Here is a 24,020-nt window from a genome sequence, read left to right on the forward strand (position 1 = left end):
AAGACCTAAGAGAGTGAAAAAGATTGCATTACCCATTTATTTGGTAATCTAACTGCTGCACATTCCTTAAAAAAAATCAAGTATAGCTTTTGTTAGGGAGGTTTAAAATCCAGGGCAATGATGCCATACACAGTTAATCATTAGCCCTGGAAAGCCTGTTGAGCAGAAAGTGGTGCACAGAGGAAGTGGGGCTGCTTTCCACAGCAGCTTAATATGTTTTCAGTGATGAATATTTTTGGAATGCTGGGCACACCCAACTTCCAAATATGCAACCACATTCCAAATGGAAATTTCAATTGCTGTTTTTCTTTTCTTCTGCCCTAACAGTTATCACAGCATTTTAATGAAGGGCAGACTTAAGTACTGACAAGCAGGGAAACCAGTAATTACCAGATTACTTCATTCATTTTGTGGAAAGCATTATAAACTTTTCAGGCATTCTAAGGTTGCCTGACAAAATTAGGAAAAATTGTAAGTCCCCACGACCTGCTTGAGATGCTCTTAAGTTTTCCATCCCAAAGTACAGGTTTGCCTCCTCTTATTGGTAGTGTTCTGGTATCGATTCCCCTTTCTTCTTTTATTTATATTAGCCTTCAGGTGGGAACTATGCAAAACCCACCAGGTGGGGATGCATTTTTCTTAAAAGATTATGTTACATAATATCATATTTAGAAAATAAAGATAAACTATTTTCATAATAGCAACACGAATCACAGAAAAACTTGGTAAATTCTTGACTTTAGGGGAAAGTACAAGTTCTTAGTGGGCGGAGGGGAGCAGTGAAGAGACAATTTACTTTGGCTCCAAAAAATTCTGTGATCTCGTGACATTTTTTTTAATCAAATTCAAGCTTATCTTTAAAAAAAATCCGAGAATTTTTCTAATTTCTAAGAATTGATTCTGATCCGCGATATTCCCTAGATGGGAGCGCAGTGCTTTAAAGAACAGGATTTAAATGAGCGGCTGCTGATTTGAAGTCCACCTGGCGAGCCCGAGTTCTAGGACCAGTCCTCGGCCTTGCCACACGCCAATACAACCACTAAAGTCTAAATCCCTTAACTCAAATTTAAATACATTCCAAAGCAGAAAACATCCCGATAGGAAAATCCTACAGCTCACAGCAACCAGTGGGAAAACATTTATCTCTGGAGGCACTGATTTAAACTTAAAAGATTTGGCAGCGTTTAGAAAAAGAAGCTGGGTGGGGCCGGGGAGAATCTACCCAAACTCTCCTCAAGAAATAGGCTGTTTACTGAGTAAACACCCGGTAGTCACAGAAACACCTGCTCCTCCTGCTGGCGCTCAGGAACCACCACTGCCACCTCCTGGCCACATCCGGGCACTTCTCTGCAAACTCCTGACGTCCCGACGCCGAGCCGTTGGGCTTATTTGAAACACACGCTCAGCCAATCAATTGGCGCCTGCAGGTTGGTGGAGAGCGGCGACCAATCACCGCCCCTCTGGAGACTCCTGCCTATGGGAAAGAGGCTGACATCCCGCGCCAATCGGCATGGCTCTTACAGAGAGCTGCTCACTTTTTGAATCAGTTGTGGCGGCCCCCGGCAAGGAATGGCGATGTCTGTGAGAGGAGTCGGCGTTTGAACAGGCGGAACGCTCAGGGCATTGTTTTGAGAGTGGTAAGGACTCTATGTGAGTGAGGGAGGTGGAAGTGGGCCAGCGGCTCCACCGCCAGGGGCTCTTTTGCCTGCGGTCGACGTCCCCGCCCCCCGTGACCGCGAATTCCGCAGCGCCCCAGCTCGGGCTTCCCGGCTCCGGGAATTCCCCCGCCGCACCGCAAGCCCGGCAGCCGGGCCCCGACGCGGAGTGGGAGCCCGAAGCCCCCGGCATTGCTGGGCATTTTCCCCCTCACCGGTTGGCTCTTTTGGCCGGAAGAGTGTGGGTGACGGGAGGGAGTTGGGAAAGGGATTTTGGCAAGCCGCGCAGCCCTGTGGCTCTGGGGGCCGGCGCTTGTAGCCTTCGGGGGCTTATCTCAGAGTAGGCAGTGGTTTTACTTTAGGATTCATTTTGGCTTCCTTGCGGGAAGTTTAGTTTTTCGTTTTTGCAAGATAAATCCAGGACATCCGCTCCCGGTCCTACCCACCGCCCGGCACGGATGTGTCTGGCTTAGTGGTTAAAGGCGCAGCCTCTGGATTCAGCCGAGCTTTGAATACCTGTTTACCCCTTACTAACCTCTTAAGTAACCTTTCTGCTCCTACGTTTCTTCATCTATACATTGAAAATAATAACAGTACCTGCCTTTTAGGTTTACTGCAAAGATTAAAAGGTTTAGGACAATGTCTGCCACGTATTAAGCGTTAAGTAAATGCCAGTTGTTAATGTTATTGTTAATACCACCTTTATATCCAGAATTGCATTTTAGTTCTTCACCTTGGAAGATGATTGCCTAAAAAGTATATAAGTAAAGGGAAACTTGAATGTTTGTTTACATGGCAAATTTTTTCTCTGGGATAACAGGGGGCATGCGTTATAGTGTATTTAGTCAGAAGCTCCTTGGGTCTGTTCTTGGGTGAGAAGCGGTGGAGGTTTATGAACACAGATCCTATTGTGTTTATTTTAAAGGCTTCTGGAATACAATAATTTGAAAAAAGTGATTAATATATTTCCGTTTCTAATCAGACTGTTGGATGTTAGTTATGTCATCAATTTACCATGCATCTCTTTTTCTCTAAATTTTGAAGCTGTTTTGGCAATAAACTGATCATATACAGTATCATCAGGGACAATTTTAATTATTAATCATCTGCTTTTGATCATCTGCTGTTGATCATCTGCTTTGCTCCCTCTTAAAAAGGGAGGCATAGGAGGAAAATGTAAATATTTTCAAATGGTATTTTTGATTTCCCTTTAAAGCAGGTTAGCTCATCTCTCTTGACTTTTTGTTTTAAAACACTCTTTTAAAGGGACTTTGAATGAAAGCCAAGCCTTTTCATTGGAAATGGTAGTGTAGAAGACTTAAAATAATAAGGGCTGGATAGAATTTATCGCTGATTCTAAATAAAGGTTGCTACAACTATTGGAGCACACCTTTGGAAAGCCTTAGAATAATGATTGACGTGGATGTATGGTAAAGCAATAAGAAATATCCATATTGTGAATCTGCATGAGAATAGTTGCTTATTGTTCACTTTAAGACATCTATTCAGTCTTCATAATAACTAGATTTTAGTTGTAGTACAATGTCTGTTCCACCAATGTGGAAACTGAGGCTTAAATGGCTATGTGCAGGGCTGAGACAGGAAGCTGAGTTGCCTGATTTTGAAGTGTCATGTAACATGCTAACAACTGTGCTGTTATTAGTGTGCAAGTTATTACATTCCTTATTATCAGCATCCAAAAATGATATTATGATTCCTTACTGTTTCTTCACTCTGGAGGAAGGTATTTATTTTATTAATCTGAAGAAGTAGGAAAGGGGAAAGTCAGACATGTAGCTCTAGTTAAAAGTGGGTCCTCTATATATTTGCCTAATATTTTGGAAATTTACTCTCAGGTAATCAACAGTCAACTTACTGAAAATTGATGAAAATCTCTAAAATAAATTTTTTTAGAGAGAACAGAGTCTTGCACTATCACCTAGGCTGGAGTGCAGTAGTGGGATCACAGCTCACTACTTTATTGTTGCAGCTGATTTAGAAGAATACAAACTCCTGGGTTCAAATGATTCTCCCACCTCAGGCTTCCCAATAGCTACTATAGGCACCTGGCTAATTTTTAAATTTTCGTAGAGATGGGGTCTTGCTAAATTGCCCAGTCCAGTATTGAAATTCTGGCCGAAAGCAATCCTCCTGCCTTGGCCTCCCAAAATGCTGGGATTTCAGATGTCAGCCACCCAGCTCAGCCTAATGAAAACCTGTTAAACCTTTTATTCCCTATCTAGCTTTTAAACTCTTCTTAAGTCCTGGAAAACTTAAAAAACGATTTTCTTTCATAATTCAGAGTTACATTGGCACCCACCCATGCATAATTGTTTTGTCAAACCTTTTAGGGGAGAGGTGTTTTTAAAGGAGCGTGAAAATACTGACAAGGGAGCAGTCGAATTATACAGGAGAGGTTCAGAGATGTTCACAGAGGATCAATCAAGAGTGATGGATTGGGGGTTGGAAGACAAGCTAGGTGGAGAGTCGGGCACTATTAATTGCAAACTGATGTGACATAAATTATGATTTGTGCTTGAAAAATAGCTGAGAAATTCATTGTTGCTGTTGCATGGATTGTAGAGGGACTGTGGGAGTTATAGATGCTGAAGGTGGATCGTTTGACTGGGACCAAATTGTGAACTTGGTGGTGAATTTGGACCTGGATATATAAGGAATAGTCATGGAAGTTGTAAAACAGGGAAGTGATATGGTCACATGTGTTTTTAGGTGCATATCCCTGAAAACCATGTGGAGAGTGATTTCTAAAGAAACCGATGATAAAGTTGTTTGGAGCTGTTTTATTAGACCAAGTGACCATTGTAGCATTGAGCATATAGAGAACTGGGGCCAGGTCCCAGAGATTTGAGGTGGGATTGATATGAATTTTGGGGAGGGGAATGTGAGAGAAGAAAGAATAAGGATAGATCTCAAATTTTCATCTAGGATTTTTTGGGAGGTGTGTTATGGTGGTGTTACAGGTGAATATAAGAAGAGAAGTTGGTTGAGGGCAAAGGTGTGGAAGAGGGAGGTAGAATATTTATGACTACAGTTCAATTTGTTGTATGTCTAGTAATGCTCTGTGCTTTCGATACATTGTTATTTTTTATTCCTGTGAGTCAGATATTAGTATGTTATTTTACAGAAAAAGAAATTGAGGCTCATAGAAGTTCAGTGACTTTCTGTGGTTCATTAAGAAAAATGGGTAATAATACTTTTTATAAACTCTAGGTACAAAAGAACCTCTAATGCTTATTTTTGCCCAATGATCATGTTTATATATTTTTATTCAAATGTTATTCTTGCAGCTGATTTAGAAGAATACAAACCATGGCTGAATATAGTATGTTAACATCCACTACCAGGAGGACTAGCTTGGCAGACTCTTCCATTTTTGATTCTAAAGTTACTGAGATTTCCAAGGAAAACTTACTTATTGGATCTACTTCATATGTAGAAGGTAACCCTGTTATCTGCTTTAAAACAATTTCTAGATTAATTCTAAACTTACTAGTGACTTTCTTATGACTTAATTGTAATGCCAGCTGTAGTGCTAGAGCACAGGTATTAAGTAAATATTTGTTGACAGAATCCCTTCATACTAGGTAGATTTTCTAATTATTGTTTGGATTATTCATTTGTATGCTTTGCAACTTTGGAAAGTGAGGCATCTTAATTTGGATATTCCTTTTTCTGTATGTGAGGGCAGTCTAGCTACAGCATTCTTAGCTAGAATTTATAGTCATGACTAGTTAGGTGAAGAGCTACTTTTTCCTTTACGGTTTTATAAATGGGTCTTTTCTAAAATTGTATGCACTGTTGAGGAGGATAACTATAAGATAGCTCATTCTCTGGTTAGGAGGAATGCTGATGTTTTTATACCCTACTACAATATGTTTTCTCTTTCTCTAATATAGCCAAATATTTTTCTAATTGAGAGTTGAATCATCTTAAATTTAGAGAAAGTTGTGATTCTCTCCAAGATGTACATACCAGATAAAGCCAAAAGCGCAATAACAAACTACTGATTGTGATGTTAATACATGAAAAACATAATGAAATGTTTTTATATTAACAGAAGAGATGCCTCAGATTGAAACAAGAGTGATATTGGTTCAAGAAGCTGGAAAACAAGAAGAACTTATAAAAGCCTTAAAGGTATGGAGTTTTAGGTTTTAGTTTAGTTTTATTTGTTTTTTGTAAAGCAATTTTTCTTCCATCAGTGTGTAAATAATTTTTAGTTTTCTTAATCTCATACTTAAGTCTCTTTTCACAGACTATTAAAATAATGGAAGTCCCTGTTATAAAGATAAAAGAAAGTTGTCCTGGAAAATCGGATGAAAAATTAATAAAAAGTGTTATTAATATGGTAGGTCAAGCAACTCATTGCATGTGGCATGCTGCACTTCCCTTGATTGTATTATTCTACTTTATGGTGATTGGAATTAGGCACAAGGTGTATTTTGTGCAATCTGAAGCTTAATAAATAGAAACTGTTTTATACTTTAGAAAATTAGGTGTTTCTGGTACCCAAAACTATGGCATATATTTTAAATAATGCCAAGTTACTTTATAAGGATTTCCATTGTAACCGTAATTGACATAAAATCTACAATGATCTGATAATTTTCTTTCAAACTCCTTAGCTTCCTTCTTCTCATTAATTTTATACAGCCTAAATTCTTGCTGTATTTCCAAAATTATAAATCACATTAATTTATAATCATCAGGGAATTTGCCTCAGCATACGAAATATCTAATTCTCAAATCCAGCTATTTTAGTTTGCTAGGGCTTCCATGACAAAATACCACATACTTAGTTGCTTAAACAATAGAAATTTCTTTTCTCAGAGTTCTGGAGGCTAGAAGTCCAAGATTAAGGTGTGTGCAGGTTTACTTTCTCTTGAGGCCTCTCTCCTTAGCTTGCAGTGTCCTCACATGGCCTTTCTTCTATGTGTCCTTGCATCCCTGGCGGTTGCTCTTATTGGGACACCAGATTGGATTAGGGCCCATCCATATGATCTCATTTAACCTTAATTACCTCTTTAAAGTCCTTATCTCCAAATATAGTCACATACTAAGGACTTCATTCTTCATTCTAGGTTAGGGCTTCAATATGAATTTTGAGGGTATTCTTTCACATTGCAGCAGCCTTGCAAATAAAATTCAAATAATTTACTGACTCATTTTGAGCTTTTATTTTTATTTTTATTTTTTTTTTAATTTAACGCAAGAGTTAAAAGAGTTATATAGGTACTTTAGTATCTTCATTATTTTTTGTGGATGTTTAAAGTGTTTACTGTAAGTAACTTGCCTTCTTATATCCTGCATTTGCCATGCTGCAACTGCCTATATATTGTGTATCTTTCTCTTCTTTCTCACATATCTACTAAAATGATTATGCTAATTTTCCTTTCTGTAAGTATTAAGTGCTGTAGTATTATTTTCCTATTTTTCTGAAGATAATTTGTACAATAAGAACTTTATGTATGGTATCATTTTCTTGATCTGGAGTGGATATCTTTCTAATGCATCCTCATATCAAAATGCATGTACTTAAAAACTTTAGCATTCTAATTTTATGGAATTATGCATACTTGATGATTTATGACTAATAAGTGATAAGTCAGAATTATACCTTTATAATATTGATCTTTAAGATTTTAAAAACAATTTGAATGGAGGTATGTATATGTAAAAATATAAGTAAAGAAATATTAAGAGTAACGCTGATTATTGTATGATTGAAACTTGTTTTCTACAAATATAAACGTTAAAAATGTTGATACTGATTTTTTAAGCTTTATTTAGAAAGACGGATTATTTGATATATAAATATTTTTTATTTCTAATAACTATATGACAAAAAGGAAATTAAAGTATGCTTTGTAAAGATGGAGTCAGTGGAAGAATTTGAAGGCTTGGATTCTCCAGAATTTGAAAATGTATTCGTAGTCATGGACTTTCAGGATTCTGTCTTTAATGACCTCTACAAGGCTGATTGTAGAGTTATTGGACCACCAGTTGTATTAAATTGTTCACAAAAAGGAGAGGTAAGCATATGTGTTATTTATCATGACTTTTCAAGTTTAAATTTTTATTAATGAATTTTAATTAGCAAAAAATTCATTTGGAAAAAATCTCATTAATTGTTGAGGGTAAAATATTTAGCATAGGAATAATGGTGGCTACTCTAATGTGGTCCTTTAATTCCTCTATTTCAAACTTAGTAGTGAAAAGCTAAGGTCTTTGAAAGTTAAATAATGATAATTGTACATATGCATATTCACAGACATATACACAGTCTTAACACCACAGTGTCTTAGAGAAGATTATCTGGTTTGTTTATTTTGGGAAAAGGTTTCACTCTATCACACCGGCTGGAGTGCAGTGGTGCAATCTCCACTCACTGCAACCTCTGTCTCCTGGGTACGAGTGATTCTTCTGCCTCAGCCTCCCAAGTAGCTGGGACCGCAGGTGCATGACACCATACCCAGCTAATTTTTTTTGTATTTTTAGTAGAGATGAGATTTCACCATGTTGGCCAGGCTCGTCACTAACTCCTGACCTCGTGTGATCCACTCACCTCTGCCTCCCATAAAATACTGTTTTTAAACAGTATTTTAACATGAGTTGTATGAGAATTAGTTTCTATTTGATTTTATTGCTGTCTAGGCATTCTTAAGCTTGCCTTATTTACTTAAAATTGCTTAGGTCTTTGTACTTCTATTGTTATACATGTTAGTAATAAGGACATTTTAACCTTTAATTCTCTAACATTTTGATTTGGAGTGGTTGCTTTCAAAACCCAAATAAACTTTCAAAGACTAAATTTTGAAAAATAATCTTATATAATGATGAAAATCAAATTTATTCTTTTATTATTTTTAAACCATTCTCTTTTATACACAGAAAATCATTGGGTAAATTATTTACTGAATATCACCATTTATTAGCTTAAAGATTAGAATTTTATTTGGTTTAAGTGTATGTATTATTCACACTGAGCACTTGACAAAAAAGAAAAAAAGTGTATGTATTACATTTACTCAGTGTTTATTATGAAACGCCTCTGACCTGTTTTAATAACATTAATTAGAATAATTTATAGTAGTGTATGGAGTCTGAAAACTTCGCTTATAGACAGTACTTTATGTGTGTCAGTGCATTTAATATTTGTTTTATTTGCTGATAGTAAAGTGTTTAGGTTATGTATATCACATATGTTTAAGGAATCATTGGAAATATTTTTATTGGAAAACTTGCAATCTGTCTTTTTGCTGTTTTTTGTTGCATATTTAAAAATGCCAGTAAATCTTTGGATTGGGAAAGTTGAATGGCAAGCGGGGAAATATATTTAGCTTGAGAAAGTTTTGTTGTATTTTCTGCTAAAGAGAAATCTCACATTTAAAATTGTTGTATCCTTCAGCCTTTGCCATTTTCATGTCGCCCATTGTATTGTACAAGTATGATGAATCTAGTACTATGCTTTACTGGATTTAGGAAAAAGGAAGAACTAGTAAGTATTATGAAATAAATTTTTTTCAAAACATATTTTTTACAGCAAAATAAATTTAAATTGCTGTTTTTTTCATTTTAGTACTATGGTTTTATTTTTAAAATATTGAAGGGAAACATTGTGTCTATACCGGTTTAAATTTTGTGAAGAAACAAATTCTGAAGAGCCTTGTAAAGAATCCAATGTTTTGTCTACGGTGGCTAATATGAATTAACAGAAAGATTTCATAGCAATTCTGTTTGACTGTCTTGTTGGCTGCATATTGGCTGCATTGGTTACTTAAAGTTTTTGTTTATACGTGGCAATTTTTTATTCTACAAGTTCAGCCCTATTCTGTTGCCCTAGAGAATTCATAGAAAGTTCTTTCTTTGGTTCACAATACTTTGTTGTTGGAACTGATGGGTATTACTGTTAATTCTGTGGGAAGAGTCTTGATGTGATAAAACTTGGTATTTTTTAAAAAACAATATATTTACGCAGTATGGTATTAGCAACATTTTTAGGCAATATGAAAGCCAGTTGTTAAACTCAGTTTTCCGTGATAATCTTTACTAATCCCACCTCTGTAATTTTGCCTGTGTTAATAGGCAAACTAATCTTTTTTTAAATACTTAGTTTGACATAAAATTATTATCTTTATTAAAATCCTGTATGTATTTTATAAATAGAAAGTATTTAGTAAATGCTAAATGAGTGGTAAGCAGTGGTTGAAATTTTGTTTAAATAATCATGAAGTCATTGTTGCTTAATTTTTCTTTTGAGGTCAGATTGGTGACATTGGTCCATCACATGGGTGGAGTTATTCGAAAAGACTTTAATTCAAAAGTTACACATTTGGTGGCAAATTGTACACAAGGAGAAAAATTCAGGGTATGTAAATTTGGGTTTTTTTGTGTATTTCAATACGGCATTATTTTGGGATGGGTTTAATAGCAATCTTTTATTTCTTCCACAATTAAGACACAGAAACTTAATTTTTGCTCTAAGTATATTTAGTAAAAACTTTTAAATCATAAGAGTGGTTAAGTTTTCTTTCTTTCTTTTTTCTTTTTTTAAATAGATGGGGTCTTGCTCTGATACCCAGGCTGGTTTTGAATTCCTGGGCTTAAGTGATCCTTCTGCCTTGGCCTCCCAAAGTGCTGGGATTACATGTGTGAGCCACCATGCCCGGCCAAAAGTGGTTAAGTTTTAAGTAGGCAATGGAACTTGAGTGAGGTGTTGAAAGATGACTAGGATTGTGGGGGTTGGTAGATGAATAACATTGGAGGAATTGTGAGAGCAGATAATTCACTGTTGTCTAAGTTCCCTTTATAAGTAAACAGAGATCTGCTCTTTTAAAGTGGTTCTAAGGTTTAAATTGAGAAAATTATAAAAGGAAAAGATACTTTTATTAGGATTGAAATCTTAGTTTAAGATTTTAGTTAAATGCCTTAGCAAGAATTTATCATTTTTTTCTGTCTCCCTTAGTGTATTTGTGTAGCAAATGGCAATTTTAGGGTACTCTTCCATTTACCCTAAATGTTCCAACTCATATCTAAGTTTTTAGTGACTTGGTCTGATGTCTTCTTCTGTAGTGCCATCTTGGGGTTCATACTTCCAAAGAAGTAAACGTGAAGAAAAGAGAGAAATAGAAATTTAATAAAGATGAACTTTAGAGATATATTTATTTAAAATAAAGTAAGGAAACAGTTTGGACACTATGGAACTTGTTTTAAAGTTATTTAAACCTAAGTTGTATGATTGAGAGACAGTTTTTCTGCTAATTTTTTAAATATGTTGTTAGAAAGCAAATAGTGATCTAAAACTGCAAAAAAAAAAAAAAAATTAAGTAACTGTTTAGAACTTCCTTGAATGCAGTTATTTAAGGAGAAAATTCAGAGTAATGTTTATATTTTTAGGTTGCTGTGAGTCTAGGTACTCCAATTATGAAGCCAGAATGGATTTATAAAGCTTGGGAAAGGCGAAATGAACAGTAAGTGGTTAGAAATTTAGTAGTTCATTATGTAAATTAAATATTCTGCTTTAAAGATAAATCCATGTGCTGAAGAAGGTAACTTCATAGATAGAAAAAATAAATTCAGTCTGAGTAGCTTTGGAAATAAAATCTAGGAAGAGCAAAATAAAAAATTATAAAAAATTGAAAGACACCTGTGATATCTTTGGATTTTACCTTGTGAAGTAATTTTGACTATTATAAACATTCTGAAATCATTAGATAATAGCTAAGTCTTGGTATTTGGATTTTGTTACATATTTTTAAAATTTTATGTTGTCTGGTTACATTTTATTTGGTGCTTGTAATTTATTTCCTTGTTTTGCTTAGCTTTCCGAGCTCATGATTTCTTGCTGTGGCACTTCATCATTGATTAAGATTTCATGAAAGTTATCATTACTTAGATTTCATGAAACCCTTAGAACACAGCACATATAAAATTTCATATAACAGAAAATATTTGAATCTTTTGTAACCTTATCTGTGATCACATTTGGTCAGAAAGTACTTTTGGGATGACTGAGGACACATCAGTTTTTTAAACAAGTTTTTGTGAACAGTTCAGGACCAAAGTAAAATAGCTTCAATAGATTATGCTAAGACCTTGAAAATTACTATAGATTTATTGATATACTTAACACTTGAATTTAAGTTAAACTGGTTTTAGAAGAGTTTATTTTGTTTTCAGGAATTTCTGTGCAGCAGTTGATGACTTTAGAAATGAATTTAAAGTTCCTCCATTTCAAGATTGTGTTTTAAGTTTCCTGGGATTTTCAGATGAAGAGAAAACCAATATGGAGGAAATGACTGAAATGCAAGGTAAAATTTAGTATAATGTAAAAGTTATATGTATTTTAGTGCCTAAGCCTGCTTAATCGCTTCCTGGTCAATATACCTCTTTAAAAATTTGAGTTTGGAAATTGGCTTATTTATGCTTATGTGCATTTCTCTTTAGGAGGTAAATATTTACCACTTGGAGATGAAAGATGCACTCACCTTGTAGTTGAAGAGAATATAGTAAAAGATCTTCCCTTTGAACCTTCAAAGAAACTTTATGTTGTGAAGCAAGAGGCAAGTAATTCTAGAATGAGGTTGGTTTTTAAAAACACTATTAATAACTTTTCTGATAAAATTTAAACTGTTTATTAAAATGTTTTTTCTTTCACCTAGTGGTTCTGGGGAAGCATTCAAATGGATGCCCGGGCTGGAGAAACTATGTATTTATATGAAAAGGTATGCTTTTAACCCCTTAGTTATTTGTTCTCTAAGCTTGATTGTTTGAAAATAACACTTTAATGTCCAGAAGATTTAGAGAGCATGTTTAGGAATTTCAGAATAATTCAAACAATTGGGATATCAAGTTATCTTAGTCTGTGTTAGATTTAAGTGGAACTATTCAATGTAATGTGTATTATTTTAACCTAATATATTTTCTGTGCTAATTCTTGATCATAACATTATGAACAAGAGTATCTCTATCTTCAGAAACTTAGGCTCTTAATGGAAAGATAGATTTGTACATAGTTGTGATGCAGAATGATGTGTGCTGCAATTGAGTAATGTATTTTAGGTAGCCTCACTCTTTCTGAAAGACACAGATGGGATTAATCAGGGCAAAAAATGTTGACCCAACTTACTAGGCAAACTAGGTATGACATTTGTTACAACCCCAATTGGGAGAGGGTATGAAAGCTTTGAGAATACGTTAAAATAACAAGTAGTTTAGTATGGCTTTAAAATAGAGTGTGGGAAGGAAGGCCAACAGATGAAACTTAATGGATCGATAAAATCAAGAATTTTCATTTGTTTTGAGATGGAGTCTTACTCTGTTGTCCAGGCTGGAGTGCGGTGGTGCGATCTCGCTCACTGCAACCTCCGCTTCCCAGGTTCAAGTGATTCTTCTGCCTCAGCCTCCTGAGTAGCTGGGACTACAGGTGTACGCCACCATGCCCGACTAATTTTTGTAATTTTAGTAGAGATGGGATTTCCGCATATTGGCCAGGCTGGTCTCGAATACCTAACTGCCTTCCTTGGCTTCCCAAAGTGCTGGGATTACAGGCGTGAGCCACTGCACCTGGCCAATCAAGAAATTTTTAATATGCTAATGAGTTTGGATATTATCCTATAAGTATTGGGAGCCACTGAAGAAGAATAAGGGAGAGATGTCATTAAAAAGATGACTTTAATAGTAGAATATCGTCAAGGAAATCTAGTCTTTATAATGGATCTTGGTGAAGAGTGGTATCACTCACCAGAATGACAGAGTTATGGAAGTAGGCTTTAAGGGAAGATTTACATCAGTTTAGGATTTAATTACTTTAAGTGGAATATTGAAGATGAGGTGTTTCTGTAAAATCTGTATAGTACGGTATTGTGCACTCTTCAGACTCTTCACAATTAAAGTTATAACAACATTTAAAAAGTATGTTTCAGATTTAGGGAGAGAACTCTTAAAATCGAGTGTTACTCAGCACATATCAGAAAGCATTGTGTCCAGGCACTGTACTAGGGATACAGTGAACAGACTATGAATGGTCCCTGCCTTTGTGGAGTTTATGGCCTAATAAAGGAGCAGACAGACAGTAAACAAGTTTACAGATGAAAATGTAATGGTGAAAGTGCTATGAAGAAATATGAGGTACTGGGGGTTAGACAATTACGGTTGTCTCTTGACTATTATATTTTATGAAACTTCTGAATTGCCTGGTAGAGTATAGGTTATAAAATTATTGTGCAAAATCCAGATTTTTTCAGACTTGTAAATATATTTTTCTCTTGTTCCTGTCTCAGTAAAGAACCATGGAGGTAAATTGAGCTTTTGTGCTTTTGATTGCAGGCAAATACTCCTGAGCTCAAGAAATCAGTGTCAATGCTTTCTCTAAATACCCCTAACAGCAATCGCAAAAGACGTCGTTTAAAAGAAACACTTGCTCAGCTTTCCAGAGAGACAGATCTGTCACCATTTCCTCCTCGTAAGCGCGCATCAGCTGAGCATTCCCTTTCTATAGGGTCACTGCTAGATATCTCCAACACACCAGAGTCTAGCATTAACTATGGAGGTAATTCACATTGTTAAAAAAAAAAATGCCTTTAAAATTTAGTGAAATGGAATAATTGTTAGAATATGGATAAATTCCTGATGTAGTGAATATGAAAGTCTTTGCCTTTAATTACCTTCGTTCTAGCTGAAGAGAAAAAGACACATGAATAGTTAAGCTTAATAATGTTGCAATTTGATGACTGCTTAGTACATACAAAATGCTTTATATATTTTGTGTGTTTATAATAGATTTTATTATTCCTGTTGTACAGATGACTAAATGAGATACAGAGAAGTTAAGTAATTTGTCCAGAGTCATAACCAGTGCCGTTCAGAAAGCAAACAAAACCACAGGGGATGTCACATAAGTTATGGAGAAAATAGGTAGAATGAAGTCAGAGGGGGGTGAGTTCACTTTGTGCTGAACTGATACAGAAAGGCTCCTATAATTCTTCCTTGCTTATCAGTATTTCCCTCTCTTTGATTTTTAGTCTGTAAACAAGTATATTTTCTAGATTTAAGAAACAAAAAAATCAAAATCTCCTCTGGAGATTTTGCCTCCTCTGGAGCTTCTGCCTCCAAAGTTTCCTTTCTTCATGGGTCCAAAATTTGAAGACTAATTGTTGTAATTGTCAAAATCATTGTAGCTTCCACCACTTCCAGAATTGCTTTCATCATTACCAAATCCATTATACTCATGACACTTTCCACTTTTGTCCCATTTTTCTATTCCTGTTCACATCAGTATACTTAAAAAGAATTACCTTGATCTATTGTCTCATTTCCTTGATTCTCATTGTTCTTTCAACCCATTCCAACTGATCTGTAGTCCTTAGGAGACAGTTTTTATGCAATAGTAGCATTCAGCACATCAGTAGCTACTCCTTTATGGACATTTCTCATTCTCCTTGGCCTTTTTTCAATTCTAAATGTTGCATGTTCCTCCTGAGTCGTTGTTTCTCCTCTATGGTACTCTTCCTAAATTGTCTTAGTAAGTTCCATGGTTTTGAAAAACATTTGTATGCTGATGACTCCCAAATTTTTCCCCTTCCCTGTCAAGCTACCTACTTTGTACTTCCTTGTCCATGTCTAATAGACATCTTAAAGTTAAATAAATGAGAACTCTTGATTCTCTCCCTTTTAATTTGTGCCTTTCTATATGTAACACTTAGAGAAGTCTTTAAAAATATATAAATTAGATGATGGCACTCCTCTGCTTTAATATCACTTAATGGCTTTATATTACTTTAGTTTTTTTTTTTTTTAAAGACATTTATTCAGCATCACGATCAGACTATTACATTTAGCCATCAACAGCATAGGTGCAAGAAAAAAAAAATCTACATTAAAATCCTTTGTTGGGATGCTTTGCACTTTCCACAGAACAGAAACTAAAATAACTTGTTATACAATTAGTCAGAAATACGGTCCTCAAGTTTTTTGCTCATACACATGAGTATTTGTCTAAAACATGTCTTTGTGGCAGGTAGGCCCTGCCATCGCTGTGCTTGAGTTCATAAATCTGTTGTAACCTGTAGCTTTCCTGTCACTTCTCTGGCTCTCCTCTCCTGCTCAGCTTTGTTTCCCAATTAAAAACTTCTGCCACTGCCATAGCTACTGCTGCTATTGGAATTGCCACATCCAGCTTGGTTTAGTGGTTTGGCAAAGTATTGGCCACCACCACCATAGGGGCCAAAGCTTCTGCCTCCAAAGTTTCCTTCCTTCATGGGTCCAAAATTTGAAGACTGATTGCTGTAATTGCCAAAATCATTGTAGTTTCCACCACCTCCAAAACTGCTTTCATCATTACCAAATCCATTATAGCTATCCCCATTGCCACCATATCTACCACCACCACAGCTCTGCCACCAAAGCCACCATAACCACTGAAGTTTCCTCCATGATTAAAATTGTCATTTCCACTGAAACTACCTTCATGATCACCAAAGCTTCCAGAACCACTTTGATCTTTTTGGTTGGATGAAGCACTAGCCATATCTTGCTTTGACAGGGCTTTCCTAACTTCACAGTTGTGGCCATTCACAGTATGATATTTCTGAATGACAATCTTACCTACAGAGTCAGTGGTTGTCACCGGTTACAAAGGCAAGGCCCCTTTTCTTGCCACTGCCTTGGTCAGTCATGATTTCAGTCACTTTAATTTTTCCATACTGTTCAAAATAACCTCTTAGGTGATGTTCTTCAGTGTCTTCTTTAATGCTACCAAAAATATTTTTTTCACTTAAGTGGGTACCTGGTCTTTGAGAATCTTCTCTTGCGACAGCTCTCTTTGGTTCCACAACTCTTCCATCCACCTTGTGTGGCCTTGCACTCATGGCTGCCTCCACCTTCTCCACAGTGGCATTTTTGACAAACCCAAAGACTCTGGAGCACTTGGTGTTTGGATCTCTCATTACCACACAGTTCCTGAGTGTTCCCTATTGCTCAGAATGGCTCCTCGGGCTCTGATCGGTTGTTTCAAAGCTCAGCCCTCCAATGAAGAGCTTTCTCAGCTGGTCGGACTCTTTAGGGGACTCTGACTTAGACATGACCTCAAGGAGAAGAGAGACTTTAACGATGCTTCTTCAACGACATCATGGGCAGCATATTACCATGGCTTTTAAGTCCCTGTGTAATCTTGCCCTCATCTACCTAATCTCATGTGGTATTATGTTCTCTAATAATGCCTGCACTCTCTCAGCTTCAGTTATACCACCTTTTATTTCTTCAAATGTTTTTAGTATATCCATGCCTTAGACCTTTACTTGATCTCTTTGCCTCAAGGAAATCTGAGTGGTGGATTGTCTGTAAAGTTAAATCCCTCTATTACTTTCTGCCAACCCTGTGACCTGGTTGTTGTTTTCAGTAGTAGTTATTACTGATAGAAATTATAGTTTTTATTTCTTTATTATTTGAGTTTCTTCAAATAAGTAATCATTAAGAGAAAATGAACCTTGTTTTTCTTATTCTGTTTTATTCTTGGACAGACCCTAGTACAAAGTGGTTATTCACTAAATACTTAACGAAAGAATTAAAAGTGAATTTAAGGTTGGCCCAGAAAATTGAGATGAATTTGAGAATATAAAGAGGAGCAAACGTACAGATAATAGCATACAAATTGAGTTTTTAGGAAGGAATAGATAGGTCAGTTTGCTTGGAATGGGAGGAGTAATAGTTAAAAACATTAATTGAGGCCTAATATTAGATAACTTTCAAATCAAACTAATATCTGAACTATATATTGTCATCAACAAGGAATTTTACAAACTCCTTGAGCAGCAGAGAAATTGAATAGATAATTCGTAGAGAGTTCTTCTGAAGAATGATTAGAAGGAACGCAGTTTGGAGACAGTCAGATCATGATGTTATCTACTGCAGTGGCTTGAGCCATGAAATAATAAGGTGCTGAACCAGAGTATGTGGTGGTTGGAAAGAAAAGTAAGCACTGGAGAAATATTGGTAGAATGAAGTAATAGGAAGGAAATAAAAAGAGGTGAAGGCAAATTACTAAATTAAATGAAAGAAATGTTGCCTTGGCGTAGATAGAAAGTTTATATTTTGGAGGAAAGTAGTGTAGTTTTAGAGAAATCCAGGTTGCATTAGGCAGAACTATCCAGTAGGCATTTGGAAAAGTTGAACCAGCTTGACAGGGAGATCATGATTAGATCTGAGAATATATTGGGTTCATAATCAGAATGGACAAGGACATGGGATGGTAAGAGGAGATCATAAAGGACTCAAACTTGAATATGCATTTTAGGAGACAAGAAGAAAATGAACCACTGAAGTAAACAGATATGACAACTATACTCATATATTAGGTGCTCTATAAAATAGATTCCCGAGTTTGTAGGTCATTGCCTAGACACAAAATAATTAAATTAGATCAGTGCGTCTCAATTTTTTCCCACTGAAGTATATCCTTTAATGGCAGAGGCTTCTGGGTCTGGTGTGTGTAGCCTAAAATAATGTTTGGCAAGTGAGAAATTGTTTTGAATTCTGTTTTCTTTAAAAAGCCCTCAAGGGCTGCACATGGTGGCTCACGCTTGTAATCCCAGCACTTTGGGAGGCTGATGTGGGCAGATCATAAGGTCAGGAATTCGGGACCAGCCTGACCAACATGGTGAAACCCTGTCTCTACTAAAAATACAAAAATTAGCTGGGCGTGGTGGCGTACACCTACAACCCCAGCCACTCAGGAGGCTGAGGCAGGAGAATTGCTTGAACCCCAGGAGATGGAGGTTGCAGTGAGCCAAGATCATGCCACTGCACTCCAGCCTGGGCGACAGAGTGAGACTCTGTCTCAAAAAAAAAAAAGGACTCAGAACTCCATAGTACATGATTGTTTTCATATAAAAGCATTTAAAATTATTTATCATTGAGTAAAATTGATGTGCTGGAAATATATATTATGGTTCTTATATCATCCATTTCTATTTTATGTCATACATTTCTTTTCCTATTGAAAAACTAGCCATTAGGTGATTCTATACATAATGTTAAAGTATTCTAACCGTATTAACAGCAAGAAAATGTATTTTAAGCTACTATGCATTGAAACACGTGTATTTCACTTTTTAACCTTTGAAAAAATATGTATTTTTTGAGATGGAGTCTTGCTCTGTCACCAGGCTAGAGTGCAGTGGCACAATCTTGGCTCACTGCAACGTCCGCCTTCTGCATTCAAGTGATTCTCCTGCCTCAGCCTCCCCAGCTGGGATTACAGGCACGTGCCACCATGCCCAGCTAATTTTTGTATTTTTAGTAGCAATGAGGTTTCACCATGTTGGCCAAGCTGGCCTTGAACTCCAGAGTGATCTGCCACCTCGACCTCCCAAAGTGGTGAGATTACAGGCATGAGTAACTGCGCCTATCTAAAATTTTTTTTCTTTCATGAAATATATATAAAATATACTATTGTACCCTCCTTCCACTCTGGACTGGTTGTTTTATATTACATTAAGACAGTTTGAACTAACAAAGAATTTTCAGTCAATATTGGTTTATTTGAGGGGGGTTTCTCTTTGATATATGTATATGACAAGTTTGCATTATTGTAATTGTGTAATTATAACAACCTTTTCCTTTTATTATGTAAGTATTTTTACACCTCCTCTTCTATTATTTTAGCTGTACCAAGATTCCTATACCTTTTACCCAGATTTCCTAAATGGACATATTCTGCCATGTTTGCTTTAGCATTCATTCAGTCAAAATCTCTTTTTCCAAAGACACATACATACACATATGCACATGAATTTTGAATATCTATACAATTTGAGAGGAAGTTGCAGACATGATGTACCTTTAGCTCTAATTACTTAACTGTTTCCTATAATAGAGGCACATTTTTAAAATAACTACACATTACATTATTAAGAAAATTAACATTAATGCTATGAATTATTTTGTAGACTTCAGATTTCACCAGTTATCCTATTAAAGTCCTAAAGTCCTTTTTAGCAAAATAAAAAAGTTTTTTTCTTTTTGATCTAGGATCCAATACACATTTGATAAACGTTTGTTAGGTTGTCTTTCTCTAGTCTTCACTAACTTGGAACAGTTCCTTAGTCTTTCTTTGTTTTTAGTAACCTTGACGTTTTAATAACCTTGACATTTTTGAAGAGTACATGACATTTAGTAGAATGCCTACCAACTGGAATCAGTGATATTTTTGACCAGTAATTTTTTCTGGCTTAAGCCTATGAGAAAAAAAATTTTGAGTGGAAATCTGTATGGTGATAGATTTATAAGAGTAGGTTTTCTCTCCTTTTATCTTGTTAAGTGTACATAATGTTTGGTATTTATATTTGGCTTCCATTAAACCTTTCCACCTTTTAACATTTCAGAAACCCCAAAGTCTTGTACTAAGTCTTCTAAAAACTCCACTCCGGTTCCTTCAAAGCAGTCAGCAAGGTGGCAAGTTGCAAAAGAGCTTTATCAAACTGAAAGTAATTATGTTAATATATTGGCAACAATTATTCAGGTAAGTATGAGTTTGATTGTAAAATAATTTCTCTTCCAGTGTGCCTAAGTAAAAAAAAAATCTAGGTGATACTATTTCCTACAAGACAATTATATAAGCATATAATTTGAACATTGATATTAAAAATGGAAATGGGTGACAAAAACTGCTGTTAGGGAAATGTCATAACTGTAGTATTACCTTTTATTTATCCAGAAATAGCACCATCTTTAATAATTACTTTAAGGAGAACAGAACTCTGTAGATGATCTCAGAGGGTATCAGGTTTAATTCAGAATTTTGCAGGTTCCTTGTCAATGTACTGCATTTATATTTGAAAGTGATAGATAACTTTTTCTGAAAGTATATGTTCTAAGAATCATTGCTTTATTTAGTACTGTATATATGTCAAAAAGATTACCTATACAATAGCAATGAAGCATAACAGTGTTGATGTAAGTAATTTTGTTCAGTAATCATTTCATGTGACACATGAACTATGTAGTGGTTAGTCATAAATAGATGTTAACTCATTGCTTACCAATATTAAAATATACTATAAAGTTATTTCTGAAGAAAAACAACAGTTCTAATGAATCCTTGTAGGATGAGATTATAGAAGATGTTAAGGAATAAACTGAAATTTAAGGTTCTGAAAGACAAGAATAGGCCATTATTTTGGTATCTATAGAAAGCAGTAAAAAATCTGTTTTAGGTAATAAAAGAGATAGATTAATATACTGTTAAGAAAATGAAGTTGATAACACTAAGCTTATCTTTCAATAGAAAACAATAGAGAGTTTCTGATTTGGGTATAATTTTTAATTGACCTTTATTTGAATTCATAAAATAACTCATTAACGTCCAATTTAATAGCCTTAAGTTGCTTGTATCATTGATAAAATGGATGATTAAGAAATGGAAAGACTTCTTACTTGATGGTCATAGAGAGGTTATTTTTCATAGTTAATTATTTGTTTAGCAGTAGTCAAGGTTTTATGAGGTTCTTTGCTGTATTAGATTTAAGACACCTTTGTTCTTCCTTCTAAAAGGAAATCATTCTAGATGAGTTTCTTGTTTAAGTTTTTATAGTGATTCAAAATGTGGATGAATAGCAAAAATCCCTTTGGTATATATACTACTATTCACGTACTTTAGTAGCATTTATTACTTAGAAATGTAAACCCTTTCAGGCCATGGTAAAATACACTGAAGTTTCAGAATTCTAATTTGCATATCAATTAAATTTACTAAAACTTCTTTTAAAAAGCTCATGAAATTATTAGACTGGAGGAAGTTTCATACCACTTTGCTTGGTATAAATTCTTCAAGGTTTTATTTAAAAGATTGTGGCCTAAATTCATGATGGTATTCTCTCTTTAAATTTTTTTTTGTTATTTTTTTTTTTAAGAGATGGGGGTCTTGCTGTGTTGCCCAGGCTGGTGTCAAACTCCTGTGCTCAAGGGATCCTCCTGCCTCAGCCTCCCAAAGTGTTGTGATTACAGGTGTAAGCCAGTGTACCCAGCCCATGATAATATTCTCCTTTAAGAACTTTGTTTTAGGACTGGTATTTTTCCTTTTTTGGGGGGGAGTAGGATTTAGAATAACTTAATTGTAACATATCCTCAAATTAAATGAATATCCAGAGGCGGCTTTATTTATTCCACATACTACTTGGATGCCTAATTAATATAAAGTACTGTGCTAAGTGTTAAACCGATTTTCTTTTTTCTTTAAAGAAGTTTAGGCCGGGCGCAGTGGCTCACGCCTGTAATCCCAGCACTTTGGGAGGCTGACATGGGTGAATCACGAGGTCAGGAGATAGAGACCATCCTGGCTAACACAGTGAAACCCCATCTCTACTAAAAACACAGAAAATTAGCTGGGCATGGTGGCACGTACCTGTAGTCTCAGCTACTTGGGAGGCTGAGCCGGGAGTATCACTCGAATCCTGGAGGTGGAGGTTGCAGTGAGCCGAGATTACACCACTGTACTCCAACCTGGATGACAGAGTGAGACTATGTCTCAAAAAAAAAGAAAAGTTTAGAAGGGGAGATAAAGTATACACAATTATAATTACCAAATGGAAGGTATCAGCATCCTAATGGAGTTAAGGTTTTAGATTTGTGAAGTGAGAGTTTTACTACTACTTTAGATTAGGGAAGGTGTTGGGCTGGGATTTTCTGTATGTTGTGCATCAGAAAAAAGCTTCATAAAGAAGGTAATGGGATAGGCGTGGTGGCTCATGCCTGTAATCCCAGCACTTTGGGAGGCTGATGTGGGCAGATCACGAGGTCAGGAGTTCGAGACCAGCCTGACCAACATGGTGAAACCCCATCTCTACCAAAAATACCAAAAGTAGCTGGGCATGATGCTGCACACTTGTAATCCCAGCTACTCAGGAGGCTGAGCTAGGAGAATCACTTGAACACAGGAGGCAAAGGTTGCAGTGAGCCGAGATTGCACCACTGTACACCACCGTGGGTGACAGAGTGAGACTCCATCTCAGGAAAAAAAAAGTAACAATTGAAGTGAACTTTTCTAGAAAATAAAAATACAGCAATTTTGCAGTTTATCTAATAGCAACTGGTAGTCATGAAATTTCCCTTCTTTGTTAATGCATTCTTTAGACAGAAGTTTGCAAATTAGCACTGATTATTTGCGGTAGTTATTAGAGTAGCTATACTGTCATTTTCCTTAAGGTTGACCAAAGAGAACCTAGAATCACAGCTCTTACATGGTCATACAAAATGATCATATAAGTCAGAGCTAGTTTATCACCATCATTTATAAAAACAGACCTAGGGAGAGAGTGGGACATCCGGCTTTGGAGTGGTAACCTTTGTTGCGCCCGCAACGAAAAAGAGCATTAAATATGGATGATACTGAGAAAGGCAAGAAGATTTTTGTTCAGAAGTGTTCCCAGTGCCACACTGTGGAAAACGGAGGCAAGCACAAGACTGGGCCTAATCTCCATGGTATCTTTGGGCAGAAGACGGATCAGGCCACTGGATTCTCTTACACTGACTCCAGTAAGAACAAAGGCATCACTTGGGGAGAGGATACACTGATGGAGTATTTGGAGAATCCCAAGATATACATCCCTGGAACAAAAATGATCTTTGCCGACATTAAGAAGAAGGGAGAAAGGGCAGACTTAATAGCTTATCTTAAAAAGCTACTAATGAATAATAATTGGCCACTGCCTTATTTATTAAAACAAATGTCTCATGACTTTTTTATGTGTACCATACTTTAATAGATCTCATACACTGGAATTTCCATCATGAATGACAGAATGTTTTGTTGTGAAGTCCTGATTTAAAACTAAGACTGACTTGTGGTTAAATTAATATGTTCAGTTTTTAAATTTTAATAGTAATTCCAATTTAGTAAATGCTGTCACTGTTTACTCCTTCTAAAGATATGATTAGACTTTGTTAGTAATGTTAAACTTTTCACAAAGAGGGTGAGTGCCATCTTAAAACTTACTGGAGATTGTTTTTATATTTAGATTTATATAACTGGTTATGTGAATATATTTAAATATGGGGGAAATTCCTTCACTGTCTCAGAACCAAGCAAGATTCACCTGTGTTTTGTGTTCATTTGCCTCTTAAAGGCAAGGGTTGAAGATAAATGGGTAGCAATGGCTACTTTATATTTTGGGCTTAACTGTGCCAATCTAATTAGAATTCCCCGTATTTAAAATGGCTCCTTTTACCTATTGAAAGGCATTTTAGTGTGGTTTATGTATAATATCAAAAATTATTTAATATGTCATACATTTTATAGATGATCTATAAGGTCATATGCTTTAAAATAGGAACCAACTAAACTTCACTCTT

At 35.7% G+C, this 24,020-nt stretch overlaps 2 protein-coding genes across 6 annotated transcripts in view; both read left to right on the forward strand.

The window, feature by feature from the left end:
* Positions 1–1,464: 1,464 nt before the first annotated feature.
* ECT2 (epithelial cell transforming 2) overlaps positions 1,465–24,020 on the forward strand; it is an 85,220-nt gene continuing 62,664 nt past the window's right edge. For 2 of the 5 annotated variants that reach the window (XM_017529895.2, XM_037739041.1), the window contains exons 1-12: positions 1,465–1,637; positions 4,964–5,115; positions 5,734–5,813; positions 7,526–7,708; positions 9,085–9,174; positions 9,937–10,044; positions 11,073–11,146; positions 11,856–11,986; positions 12,123–12,238; positions 12,338–12,400; positions 14,004–14,226; positions 20,057–20,193. In XM_017529895.2, coding sequence (XP_017385384.1) covers positions 4,986–5,115; positions 5,734–5,813; positions 7,526–7,708; positions 9,085–9,174; positions 9,937–10,044; positions 11,073–11,146; positions 11,856–11,986; positions 12,123–12,238; positions 12,338–12,400; positions 14,004–14,226; positions 20,057–20,193 — 1,335 coding nt within the window. In that variant the 5' untranslated portion in view covers positions 1,465–1,637; positions 4,964–4,985. Of the gene's footprint in view, positions 1,638–4,963; positions 5,116–5,733; positions 5,814–5,931; positions 6,025–6,309; positions 6,957–7,525; positions 7,709–9,084; positions 9,175–9,936; positions 10,045–11,072; positions 11,147–11,855; positions 11,987–12,122; positions 12,239–12,337; positions 12,401–14,003; positions 14,227–20,056; positions 20,194–24,020 lie in introns of those variants that run through there. The other 3 variants (XM_037739040.1, XM_017529894.2, XM_037739042.1) reach the window with 3 other exon arrangements.
* On the forward strand, positions 22,843–23,948 carry LOC108305303 (cytochrome c, somatic-like). The gene has a single exon (XM_037739043.1). The coding sequence runs from the start codon at positions 23,048–23,050 to the stop codon at positions 23,429–23,431; it is 384 nt and encodes a 127-aa protein (XP_037594971.1). The 5' UTR covers positions 22,843–23,047; the 3' UTR covers positions 23,432–23,948.

This window comes from Cebus imitator, unplaced genomic scaffold (genome assembly GCF_001604975.1).
Source record: "Cebus imitator isolate Cc_AM_T3 unplaced genomic scaffold, Cebus_imitator-1.0 Scaffold61, whole genome shotgun sequence".
Taxonomy (NCBI): domain Eukaryota; kingdom Metazoa; phylum Chordata; class Mammalia; order Primates; family Cebidae; genus Cebus; species Cebus imitator.